Raw genomic sequence first — 13,560 nt, 5'->3', positions numbered from 1 at the left:
CCCACTCCCTCTGTCTCTCTCCCCCTCTGTTCTCTAGCCTCCTCCTCTCTCTTGACATTATCACGCCCTCAGACAATTGAAGGAAATGGGCTGGCTGCTGGAACTGCTGGCTTTTAGGGGCTTGGAGGGGATGAGACAATAAACTAGTGTTTCAGTGTATACTGACACTGAAACGCAAACAAACACAAGCAGCACAACCATGCTAATTCTTGCTAAGCCTTTCTTCTCAGCCATCTCTGGCAGGGGAAGCAGATGTTAAATTTTAAGCATGTCCTGCATCCAACACTCTAGAGAGCCATTTCTGATTGTGGTTTTAATTTAAATACATTTAATTTAAATTAAACACATATGCTCCAATTCTGTTCAGGTCTATTACCACATGAAACAGGGTAAGTCTGGTGAATATTTGCTGACTGATGACATGGTTTAATATTTGTGAGATGAGTAATAAGTGGGTGTACTCACACACGCATACACACGAGGCCTGGTTCGCAATGTTGACCCAATTTTAAACCACCAAGCCCTTCATCGATGCACCAGACATCAGCTGCTATTTCTCAGACTTTTTTTCAAAGATAAAACATCACACCAAGAAAGTGGGCTTGCGCTGCTTGGAAGAGCCACGACCTCGGACAGAAGGGGCTGTTGTTTGGCTAAGCACAGGAAAGGCTGGCTTCTCCAAACCAGTGTGTAGCGTGGTGGTCCTCAGAGCCTGCTTGTATCGCACGTGGCTCAGCTGTGACAACAAACTCATGCTGCCAGACGTTTCACCACACACACTCTCTTGGGGCCACCACATTCCCCGCACTCCGATCCAGCTGCTCTGTTTCCTGTGCACTAATCTAGAGCTTACTGTCTGTGGCAAGTGACTACATATTGTATGGGCACTCAACAGGAAAAAAAATGGACCACATTTTACACCACATTATCTACTGGAGGAGGATGCAGTTTCAGGCCTCACTGGTCTTACATTGCTGTGGAAGCCTGTGTCAGACAGAATTTCTTAATTATTCTACTACCAGCTGTGATTGCACCCACGAAGCATCTCCTACTCAGGGCCACACATTTCCTACACTTTCCTGGAAGGAGAGGTTTCTTCAAGATGTAATAGAACTTGGAGCTGGGCACAGGGCCACTGATGACGGGCCAAGAGGAGAGGACTTTGTGCTTTTCAGTTTGTTGATTTTCAGCCTTGAAATTTTGTTTAGTCTTGACAAGTCTCATCAATTCTAAATTCTGCAATGACATCTGGATTTAGTCCAGTTTTGCTGTAGTAGTATGGGGTGCCAAACACTGATTGGTTGAACACAGCAAGCCTGACATAAATCTGTCTCCTCCATGTACCTGTGGATGGTTGATGCTTGACCGGTTACAAGGAACGCATTCCCCTCATGGGAAAGCCGATCCCAAAACAGTGAATCCTTGTCTACAGAAATTAGTGTTGGCTTGCATTCCCCTTTGAGTCGAGCAGATTCAGAAGCTCATGGGGTCTGCTGTCGGTTGTGGAATCAGGGCACTGATGGGCCTCTCAGCACCAGAGAGAACAGGGTGGTCTATTTTAACCTCAATCCCCCTTAGGCAGAAACACAGAGGACGAGCAGAGGATGGCATCTGGCCGTGGAGAAGGAGGCTTGGTCTGCAGTTATGGATGCAAATGTGCATCATGCTTCATCTGTTTTTATTTGGTTTGTTTGAGTTTATTAGTCGCACCTGTCCTGGTGCTTAGTATAATGTGTCGGAGCTAAGCCTGTCCGGCTACCCCACTGGAAGCATCGCGGAGGGGTTGTGTCTAGAGTGGTGGAGAAATCCCATCTGCTGTTGTCAGCGATCGCTCCACCTCCCAGGACTCATGGGTCTGCACCCTGCTTCAGCTTCACAAATCAGGTTCTGTCAAATCCATCCATTCACCAGCCCTGAACCAATCAGGTATGGCTGGGTTGCAGTCCCTAGCCAGAAAACTGTGCATCGTGGATGGAAATTCTTGCTATGTAGTCATATCCTTTCCTATGGGAAGGGGAATGATTCAGCTTTTTCATCTGTAAGCAGTCTTTAATATGTATACTTTTCATCATCCAGGATTTTCCTCATGTCTTGAGCTCTTTTATCTTCTAAGCAGTCCTTTTTCAGAAGTATAAAAGCAGTTTTTCATCTAAGTAGAATATAGCCTTATGAAAACATCTTATAGTAATGCACTATAAGGTGAAAGGTGTCCCTCAGTCAGTGCCCAGGAAAGGTTTAATTCTCCCGGGAAAATATTGTCGACAGTTCTTAATTGCCTAGTTAAGCACAACTGCAACACACATAACCAATTCCACTGAAAAAAATGAATGATTATAACAAGGGTCACAGTTCTGAGTGACAGTGATAGAAACAGAAAATGTTTGATAAATAATCATAATAATCTTGATGAAAAATATCATCAGCTATTATGACATTTGTCTGAGTGTCAGTGTGTGTGTGTGTGCATTTGAGAATAACACTGGGGGGGGGGTGGGTATGTGCTGTAGCCGCAGCACAACTCAAACGCGCCGGAGCATCCAGCAGCTTCTGTGTCGCTGCATGCTGTCCTAGTCTCTCTGTCTCTCTCGCTCTGTCTCTTCCTCCCTCTCTCTCTCACTCTCTCTCCATCCCCCTCTCTCTCTTGTTCTCTCCCCCTCCCTCTCTCTCGCTCTCATAGTCTCTCGTGCTCAGTCCACTGCTGCCTCGTCAAAGGTGCCACAGCGTACTTCTGAGCGTAGCACCTCTGTGTAATCCTCTCTCTCTTCCGCACACACTCACACACTCACACTCGTCCTCATACACATATTCGGGCAGAGAACTCTCCAGCTCATTCCTGCTCCTCCAGGCACGGGCTGTGTTCGAGAGCATCGGCAGTGCACACAGCATCCAGGATGGATGTACTGATGAAGGGATTTTCCATGGCCAAGGAGGGGGTGGTGGCAGCTGCCGAGAAGACCAAGGCAGGTGTGGAAGAGGCCGCGCTGAAGACCAAGGAGGGCGTCATGTATGTTGGTAAGTGCTGAAGTGAGAGGAGGGAGACAGCCAACCAGCCACACAGCTCATTTGTCTGTTCTGGGTTGCAGTAGGAAAGGGTCCTGATGCAGGATAATGCAGTATGGTGCAGACAGGAGTAATAATTATCTCATTATGTAAAGAACCCAGGCAGAAGACCAAGAGATTCCCCTTGTGGAGTTATCATGCATGTGATTGATGACTTTGTATTTCCAGTTTGTGCGTGTCTGTAAGAGAGGGGTTTCACAGTGGTCCCAGTCTGAGATGCTGAGAACAGTATATGGAGCATAGAACAGAGGATGTAGGTTATATGACAGATGAAAAACAGTACTGCAGAATCAGTGCAGGGGGACGGTACTGGGGTGTGGTATGGAGGGAGAAAGGGAGAGATGCAGTCTAAAACATGCAATTTATAGTGGCCAGGCTATGGCAGAGCATTGTTTGAGCTGCATAAAATATGATATTGTAAATATTTAAATTGTGTTCCTTATAAGGAACATCATTGGGAATGGCTTGAGAAATGGGACCAATGAAACTATCCATTTCAAAGCAAGTACTGGTGCATTACTACAGCCACTGGGCGCCAGTCCAGACTTGACATAAATGGTTGTAAATGTGCATTCTAATGATAATTAGCAGTGATGCTAATTTTGTGAAGTAGCACTGGAATTATTATGAAGCGCATGGAAATGATCATGAACCATGTGCAGGGTCTCACGCCAATGTCTAGTGATTAGTTACGAATGATGAGACTGTGATGCACTTTGTTTACTTTAATATTCCTCTGAGTGGTATCTGTAGTGTGCCTGTTCTGGCATGCGTGCGTGTGTGCGAGGAGGAGGGGGTCAGCACTGCAGCAACCGTCCCCCTCCCACTCTGCGTTCTCCGTCCCTCCCTCTCTGTGTTTGCGTGTGTGCATGCGTGTGTGTGTGCGTGCGTGTGTGTGTGTGTGTGTGTGTGTGTGTGTGCGCGCGCGTGAATGTGTGCATGCTTGCATGTGTCGTTGCGGCAGGTTTTGCTCACTTGTGTGAGCTCAGTAACTGAGGGAGAGAGGAAGCGAGAGAGGGAAAGGGAGAGAGAGAGGAAGGGAGGAAGAGAGAGAGAGGAAGTAAGTGAGGGAGAGAGGCGTAGGTGCAGCACTGTGTGTCATGTCACCAGATTGCAGCCCTGTGAACATACATGCTCACTGGCCCAATGAACAGATGGGAAAGAGAGAAGGTTCAGAAAGATGATCAAATAATGAAAAGCGACTGAGTACCAAAGACATCTATATCAGGTTAGAATTCAACCACACTCATGCACATGCTTCAACATGGCCATTGGTCCAACTCTCTAACAGTGATGCTGCATATCTCTGGCAAGATGAGCTGAACCGGTTCAGTCCAGCCTGCACACACCTGCCTGCATCACCGCAAATGTCCCACTGCTGCAGCGACCTTCTGCTTTCCCATATTGCACCACTCCTCCTAGCAAGGTCATTTTTTCAGAGGTCGTGCCTGTGCCGTTCTGCTGACTGCAGTGCCGTGCTGGGTTGCTGTGTAGGCCCGCCAGCGGGCTGTGAGGCTGTCGCAGGGCTCGGCTGCCCCCAGAGTGGGGTACGGACCCGCCACTTCCATCCGTCTGCTCCCACCATCGTAGTGTCACTAATCACATGCTCACATTGTTTGCTGCTGTGGGCTTCTCCCCTTAAGGAGATGATTGAGCGTCAAGTCGAGGTACTTGATGTGTTAATGACTGAAATTTATAGCTCTACAGATGTGGCCTCAAGCACATTTAGTAGGAGGACATCTCAGAATAGGACAATATGATGTCAGAGGCCCAGTGGGAACAGTCCATGCAGGACTTGATTACTAAGTAGTGGAGCCCATTTTGTCCTTCAATATGGGGAGGAGAGACATGTTTACAGAGTGCAGTCAGGCACGGGTCCATATAGGAGAGGTGCCAGGCGGGGAAGGTGCACTTGGGTGAGAGCTGGCTGGGACAGCACGTTGCAGTCGCCACGACAACGAGCAGCGAGTCATGCAGCCTCGCTCAGGCAGGCAGTCATGCAAATGCCTCTTAGCACTGGCCACGCTTCGAAGCCACAGAAAGAAGGAGAGGAGGGGAGAGAGGGGTAGAGAGGGAGAGGTAGAGTGGGCGGGAGAGAGAGATGACTGCAGCAGCATAGAGGAAACTAGTCTAATGGGTAGATAAGATGGAGAAAAAGAGAGGGCGCAATAGACCTTTGAGAAAAAGAAACGTCATTGCCAAAGCCCCTTTTAAGGTCACATAAAGCTCCTCTTTGTGTTCATGCAGTGAAAACACTAACATATGGCATGCTGAGGTGGTTTACTGTGATTTTGCTGGATTCCAATCTTGTTAATGCATCGCCACTTTTGGCAGTTTTTCATATTTCTTCATTTTATACCTCCCCCCCCCCTTTTTTTTTTTTTTTTTTTTTTTTTTTTTTTTTAACTCTCCATTTCACATCCTCCCTACAATAGGTTACATAATTAACAACTAAACAGCAGGGAACTTAAAAGCAGGTCTTCAGAGAGAGTGGTACATCTCTGTTGTTGAGGGCTCGTTTTAGAGCTTCTGTTGTGGCTGGGTAGGTATGACATCAGTCGCAATGCAGCTAATGAAGAAATCACACTGCCAGAGGCTTTGGGTTGGCAGCGAATGACAAGGTCTGCATGTCATTCATCATGATGTGATTAGATAGCTCTCCCCATCCTGCAGTTCAGCAGATAAATATGGTACAGATAAAATGCTCTATTGAGTTCCTCAAAGAAGCATTTTAAATTGAGGCTTCTTTCAAAATCGCAGAACAACTGGAAATAGTATTACATCAGAAATAGCACAAGGACAGCTGGGTGGCATTCACCTCAAAATTTCAAAGTGCCACAAGGTTCTGGCATGACTGAAAAGACTGAGGCAATATTTGTTCTCGTTCACATCACAGGCAGCAAGACAAAGGAGGGAGTTGTTTCAAGCGTGTCCACAAGTAAGGAAATAATGTCTCTGTTCCATTTGATGAAATCACTGTGATACTGTGACAGTCCTGTGGTAGCATAACTGTGAATGTGAATAAGGAGTAATGGAAGAGAGAGGGAAGTGAACACTTCTACTTGTACCTGTCACAGTAACAAACAGGACCACGGAGCAGGCGAACATAGTTAGTGATGCTGCAGTGTCCAGTGCCAATGACCTGGGGCAGAAGACCGTAGAGGGAGTGGAGAACGTCGCTGCGTCCACTGGCCTGGCGAATCCGGTGAGTACGCAGATTCACTGGCTTGTTTTCCTCAACACCGCCGCTAGATGTCACACTCCCCCCCCCCACGCACCCCCAGATTCTACTGCCTGCACAAACTAAGTTGGTATTTAAGTCTTTAACTCATTTGGAGTGCAGTGCAGTTAATGCAAATGGAGCACATAATCGAGTGTTTGCCGTGTGTCCTGTTTTATGTAACTAACCTGTTCTGTCTGTCTGTCCACGGGTCAACAACCATGCTGAAAACAGGATGAGCCTGTATATGAGGTGCTTATTTAAAGGGTTTGGGATGGGAAGCATATGTGTATGACCTTTTGAAAGCACAGTTTATGGCTGCTATGCAACCACCACCACCCCGCCCCCCAAAAAAAGCTTTACAATCTGTGACTCAAAAGTCATCCCCCTTAACTAAATCAACCTCCTCCTGAGTATTCAGAGTCTTGGTGTATGATAATAACGCTATGTAATTTTTTCCCCACCATTTTATTAGTGCCTGCATATACAGCATGCATGAATCTTGTTTGTTCTTATTTTCTGCATTTTTCATGTTTAACTTCAATTCATGCCTGTACACTAATGAACTGAACTGGACATGCACTTCTGGATAGAGACAGCCTACTCAGTCAGGAAAATCTCATCATTGCTTTCTGCTCATTATTTACCACATTTAATCTTCTTTTTTACATTTTTCCTCTTCCCCTCTCAAAGTGATCTATGACCAGCTTTCCATCAAGTTCCCTAGGAAGACAAAAATTAACTAAGGCACGAAACAAGGTAGAACGACAGGTCCAGACAAGTGGTGAGACAGAACAGGAGTCTGGACATTTTCGTCCAGTGACTCAGCAGAAGCATCTAGGTGCACTGCTGCTGGACAGAGTGAGACAAGGACAGAAAGGAGGAGAGAGAGAGAGAGAGACAGGCAAAGAGAGACAGACAGAGAGAAACAAGCCGCTGCCCCTCCACCTCTCAGTACTAGAGCGGCTGTCACTCCATCTGACATAAGAGGACATTTTTCCTCAGAGAGTGTGTCATGGCTCTGCTACATCAGTGCATGTGCCAGTGAAGCTTCTGGGCTGCATGGATATTTGGCAGGATAGCGAAAGCTGAAGCACAGCTGTTTCCGTGTAACTCCGCACAACTGAGAAACAGGCTGCTGTACTGGTCAAGCTGATGACATTCCTGCCTGGCCACTAGAGCTTGTGTGTGTGTGCGTGTGTGTGCGTGTGTGTGCGTGTGTGTGCGTGTGTGTGCGTGTGTGTGTGTGTGTGTGTGTCCTTGTCTGTCCTCAGGCTGACTTCTCCCATGGTGGCACGGAGGGCGGAGACAGTGGACAGGTAAGGGCAACAGAACAGGATATGCAAGTTGAACAGCCTCCAATACTCATTGTGAGAGTTAAAAAAAATCCACATCATATCATGGAAACTTTGGGTGTTTTATGTTTCTCATTCAAACAGGGTTATTAGGCCAGAGGCATGGGACAGCCCCACCTCCCTCCTCAGAGTCTCCATCGCTCAGAGACCCGGCACCTACCACCTCATCCAAACGTTACTGATATTTTTGTGACAGTATGGAAAAACAAAACAGAAAGCAGGACTTTCCCACACCCCTGCCGTTTGCTCTGTGTAATGCTCCTGTTCCCCTACGCTCTGGTGTTGGTGACTTCATGCTACTTTCCCTGTGTTGTCACTCCATGTTCTTCCCTTAAAGCACCCTGACCAAACACATCAACAGATGCACACACAAATACACACACACAAAACGAATTATAGAATATAAAAGAGGTTGCGATCATGAGGCTTAGTCACTTACAGTTGTGAGGAATCATTGTAATCATTCTTACTGGATTTCTACATGGATAAAGGCAGAAATGCAGGCAACTTACAAAATGTTACAGTTCCCTATCTTTAAGAAATATGGTGGATTCAGAAAATATTCAGACCCCTTTATTTGATGCACACTTTATTGCGTTCTGGATTTGATTTTAAATGGATATAATTTCTATTTTTATTGATCAATAAACACCTAATGACCCATAATAACAAAGTGAACCATGTTTTTAGAGAGTTTCAAAAATGTTTAAAAAATGAAATCTCTTATTAATTAAATAATTCAGTACCTTTATTAAATGCTTTGCAGAAGCATGACAGGATACTTCCATACAAGCTTTACACACCTGGATTTGGACAGTTAACCCCATTAATCCTGTCAAGCTCTGGATGGCGTACATGTGGATGTGAATACTCCACTGTTGTTTTAGGTCATTTTCATGGTAAATTGTTGGCTCAGAGTTTGTGCACACTCTGGAGGAGGTTTTCTTCAAGGAAGCTCTAATATTTGCATGCATTCATCCATCTTTCAATTGTTACCAATGTCCCTGTCCCTGCCACTGAGAAGCACCCCCACAGCACGATACTGCCACAATAGACACTACCACATTTCACGGTGCGGATGGTATTAGCCAGGTGATGTGCAGTGTCTGTTTATCACCAGATATAGTGTTTCTTTCCAAAGAATTCAATTTTCATTTCATCAGACAAGAGAATCTTTTTAAACGTGTTTCCAGTCCTTAATATACCATTTAGCAATTTCCTAGTGGGTGGTCATATACCTTTCATAACAGTGGCCTCGGTCTTGCTACAGTGCCATAAAGGCCTGATTTATGGAGTGCTGCAGAGATGGTTATCCATCCAATAAGTTGCATCTCTGCACAAAACCTCTGAAGCTATTTTAAAGTGATTGAGAGGGCCTTTCTTGATTTATATCTTGCCACAGTTTGATCTCAGAGATCCACAGACAGTACCTTCATGGTTTTCTGTGTAATGCAGTGTAAATTGTGAACCCTTACAGACCCAGCTGTGTGCCTTTCCAAACTGTCCAATCACTTCAAATTCAATAGGTGGTTTTCTGCAGAGTTATACATACATATCATGGATAACTAAAGCAAACTAGATCCACCTGACCACAATCTGGTGTACCACAAAGGGTCTTAATACTTTAGTGAATAAGAAATTTCAGTTTTTTATTATAAATAATTTTTTAAAAACATTTCACGTATATAATAAAGGTGATTAAGTGTAGACTGATGGATAACAATTATATCCAATCAAAATCAAATTCATAACACAAAGTGTATACCAAGTAAATGGTCTGAATACTTTCTGAATCCACTGTAAATGGTATAAATGATCAAAGTCTGATAGAAAAAGCATGTGAACCTTTATATTTAGTAACTATAACTTTATCCTGTTGTCAGTAAGCTCTCTAGATGCATTCTGCTGTACAGTTCTATTCAACAATTCAAGGCATCTTGGCTTATTCCTCAATACAAAACTGTTTCAGGTCATTTATATTTTGGTGGATAGACTGCATCAAATTATGTCCCAGCACTTCAACGGGCTACTGAAGTACTTTTTTTTTTTTTGTTCTTTTTAAGCTGTTGATTTAATTTAGTTGTTTGGATGATTATCATGAGTTTGAGTTTTAATTCATAGGCATGTTCACTGGCATTCAAGTTTGACCTAAAGAACTTATTGATACAACTTTGAATTCACTGGCCCCTCACGGACAGTCATCAGTTAGTTTCACATTATTACACTCCTGCCACGATGCTTCACAGATGTGATGGGTCTAAATCCCTTATATCAGGCCATATTAGACTTACTAGATAATTACATTATCAATCCACCATAATTCAGTTTTTCTGTATGGCTGGGAAGGTCACACTGACAAATAAACTGACTAAAACAACTCCAAATATCCTTTTCTACAGGTAATTATCCTAGACATTCACAAACTTTTTCTATCAATAACTTTGACTGTTAATCCATTTGTTTAATAAAAGTCTAATGGAAAGTGTTTGTTAATTATAAGACAATTTTGATAATTATAATCATTATTTATTTTTATGATTTAGATGACCACAACACCTTCTGCGATCTATCATGCAGAAATCCAGATAATTTCTTCCGGAAAGAGTTCACAAATGTTTCTTACAAAAAATGTGACATGCTGTTTCATTCCCTTAGGGCATGTAGCAATGAATGTTGGGTCTCTGTGAGGCTGCAACATGTTTAGAGTTATTTTGTCTTTAAAATGCTGCAATGTACACAGTGATGAGATGTGTGTACACTCAGAGATACATTACATTCCTTTATCCCAGAATGAATGATAGAACATGTTTTTGTGCTTGATCACTAATAGTAGACTCAGTGTAACATGTGTTAGGGAATTATATTAAGAAACAAGTTATTATTTATTCACACCATCAGAGATCAGTCTGTATACATCGCTACCAGAAAGCAATGGTTTTGTAGCAATGTCAGACTTGTATCTATTCATTTGCTTGTCTTCATGCATTTGTGATAAGGTAAAAGTTGATAGTTAACTAGGGTTATTTATTCACAGTAAGCTATATCTTTATTGGGTCCTCTGCTTTTGTCTGGGGCAATGTAGAAAAGGTGTTAAAAAACACTTGGAACACTGGAGTGATTAGGAAAGACAAAAAGGAACACATACCATTCTGTTTCATCTGTGTTCCATTGCAATGCATGTCGTAAATTTGAAGTGGCAACATATCAGACATTTATAATGCCTGCATCATGAAGCAATAGCCCTACCATTTTCAAGTTTGACAATGGTTCATTCAATGGTAGCAATCTGCAGTGATGAGTTTCCTGCACTGTGTTTTATTACAAGAATGTCAAAAAGTATAGATATTTCATAAGAAGAATGTCTCCAACCGTATTCGCTTGTTGGTCCCATTCCCACATTATCGTACTCGGCAGTGTCCCATCTCACTCTATGCTTGTGTCAGCTTTAGATACCTAGGGGAGACCAACACTACAGTGTGTTCTTTCTTTGAAGCCACTGGAAACTGCATGTTGCCTTATAAGCACCCCAATACACACACACACACACACACACTCTCTCACAAACATACATATGCAAATTCAAATTTTCCTCACACACTACCTATAATGCACAAACACACACAGATACATACATGCGCCCCAAGCCGATCAAGTTGGCATCAAAAAGCTGATTTTATAAACAGTGTAAGTGAAATAAAGTTTTGTTGAAATCTATGAAAATGTGTTAAATGTTTTTTTTTCCAGTTGAAACAGTACACATACAAGTGAAAACTCAAAATTTAAGAAGTCTTAAATGTACTTGCAGTACACTTACTTCAATAAGTTAAAAAGGAGGCGAAATATAGGTATTACCTGCACTAAATATGAAACTCTTCTTCAAAATTCATATTTGATCATCTTATATTTGTCACTGAAATGTATTTATAAAACACTACACAATTCTAAACAATTCATTTATTTAAAACTATCAATTTAATATGTACAATTTTATATAATACAATGCAAAGGTTATACACACACACACACACACACACACACACACACATGTACCTCTTGTAGACTAGAAGTTCAAAGTGTAAACAATCTAAGGTGTAATGAAGTGACCTCAAACTTGCGTTACCTCTTTCAGGCTCTGTAGAAGTAATGCAGGCTACTATGAGGCAGGAAATCCAAAACAGGCCACATCCCGAAATCACCTGATTTTAACCCTAGAAGGAAGAAATGATCATACCAGGCTTATCACAATATCACAAATACACTATATTTAATAATCACACATTGTAATATATGGTTCTGAATGGCATCCCCTTACCTTGACAGAACATGGGACAGCCTATCTGAAATATAGTGTAGATAAATAGAGTAAATATTTGCTATCTTTCATAGAAGATGAGATTAAGGAATATACAAAATACCATTCACTTTACAACACAGCCTACATTATAGAACCCATTTAAAATACACCTTATAAAATATATTGTCAATTTAGTATATAAAGTTACAAACTGTAAATATAAGATACTGCCATCCTTTAGTTGTAGTAGTATTGTGTTCTATAATTGCAGGTTTCTTTATTAGAATAAAAAAAAAAAACAATAGTGAGAAAGATGAGCATTACAAAACAACAATTTCATAGCACTCAAAGTATCATACGTTGAAAATGCACCAGAACACACCCAACAGGAAATACTGAAATTGTTGGTATTTTATTACAGAAGTTTAAGTTACAAGCCAGCTGTTGCATGTGTGTGTGTGTGTGTGTGTGTGTATATATATATATATATATATATATATATATATATATATATATATATATATACACATATATATATATATATATATATATATATATACATACACACACACACAAAAGCATTATGCAGTCACATTGTACAGAGTGCAAAACAAGGGTTAACAACCTTGAATGGGTGTGTTTTTTGCTGTATGCTAATGTGTGTGTGTGGAGATGACAAACTTCTATAAAGGGATGCTATTCTCTGGTTTATACACAAACACACTTTCCTCTTGTCAGGTAAGATCTAGCTCAAAAACATGGATTTTGGAAAGAAAGCCATTGGACAACAGGCTGAAAAGGCCATTGATCATGCAGGTAAGTGAGCAGATGCTTTTAACATTATGGCATGATTGATGAAGCTAGGGACTAGTTGTCTGTCTCAATACACAATTAAGATTTTTATGTCTATGTTGCTATATGCCTATAGTCTATGGAATACAATGATGAATCAATACCTCAAAACCAGTTAAAGGTTTATTGGTAAAGGATTTTCAGAAGTATGAAGCCTCTTAATGTACATAAGTATTCAGTTTGTCATTAGTTTTTAAAGATGTTTTTCTTCCCTCGAAGCTGGTGTTGTCAAAGAAAAGGTAAACACAGCAATGGGAGACCTGAACAAGCAAGGAGGAGGTAAATTTCTTTTTATTTAACACCAATGTGGTAGAATACTTAGCTACAATTTGTGCAATATTTAATATATGGCAATAATTCTGACAATAATCCTACATTAGAGAGACAGCAAAGTAATGCCTGTTCCCCTTTTAATGCATAATGAGAAGTGACATAACGATTTTTGCTTTACAGAAAAACTCGTTTAAGAAAGCCCACTAGTGGTGTTAGTCTGTCAGTGCTTTAATGAGGCTGTTCCTGCAGGTATCGGTGGGGCGTTGAGTGGTGCAAACGCCAAAGCAACAGCAACAGCAGAAAAGACGGTTGATCAAGCAGCGAACGCAGGGAAGAAATTAATGGGCTGATTCCTACACATTTCCTCCTTGCAACCCTACACGTTTCATGTACATACTAGGGTCTGTATACTGCATCTAAACAGAATGGCAAAAATTACTATATAAATCCCTCTTACTTCACATGAATAAAAAAAAAGATTATAATTGTGCAGTTGTTTGATTGAC

General features: G+C 42.0%; 1 protein-coding gene and 1 long non-coding RNA gene across 3 annotated transcripts; both read left to right on the top strand.

Annotated features, from left to right (window-relative positions):
• Positions 1-2,559: 2,559 nt before the first annotated feature.
• On the top strand, positions 2,560-11,355 carry sncgb (synuclein, gamma b (breast cancer-specific protein 1)). 2 transcript variants are annotated; one of them, XM_027002708.3, is made up of 6 exons: positions 2,560-3,012; positions 5,957-5,998; positions 6,138-6,265; positions 6,515-6,532; positions 7,555-7,599; positions 7,720-11,355. In XM_027002708.3, exons 1-6 carry the CDS (start codon positions 2,892-2,894, stop codon positions 7,726-7,728), a joined length of 363 nt encoding a protein of 120 aa, XP_026858509.1. In that variant the 5' UTR covers positions 2,560-2,891; the 3' UTR covers positions 7,729-11,355. The 2 variants fall into 2 exon arrangements, with proteins under 2 accessions (XP_026858509.1, XP_026858510.1); XM_027002709.3 differs by lacking the exon at positions 6,515-6,532 and having other exon boundaries at positions 2,570-3,012.
• A 1,250-nt stretch (positions 11,356-12,605) lies between these two features.
• On the top strand, positions 12,606-13,546 carry LOC113572790 (uncharacterized). The gene is made up of 3 exons (XR_003410156.3): positions 12,606-12,745; positions 13,001-13,060; positions 13,304-13,546. It is a non-coding gene; the product is annotated as an uncharacterized LOC113572790 (long non-coding RNA).
• The last annotated feature ends 14 nt before the right edge of the window (positions 13,547-13,560 follow it).

The sequence above is a fragment of the Electrophorus electricus genome, chromosome 15 (genome assembly GCF_041902795.1).
Source record: "Electrophorus electricus isolate QZ-2024a chromosome 15, ASM4190279v1, whole genome shotgun sequence".
NCBI classification, from domain to species: domain Eukaryota; kingdom Metazoa; phylum Chordata; class Actinopteri; order Gymnotiformes; family Gymnotidae; genus Electrophorus; species Electrophorus electricus.
Note: the sequence above shows the minus strand (reverse complement) of the source record. Positions and strands in the feature narration are given on the sequence as shown.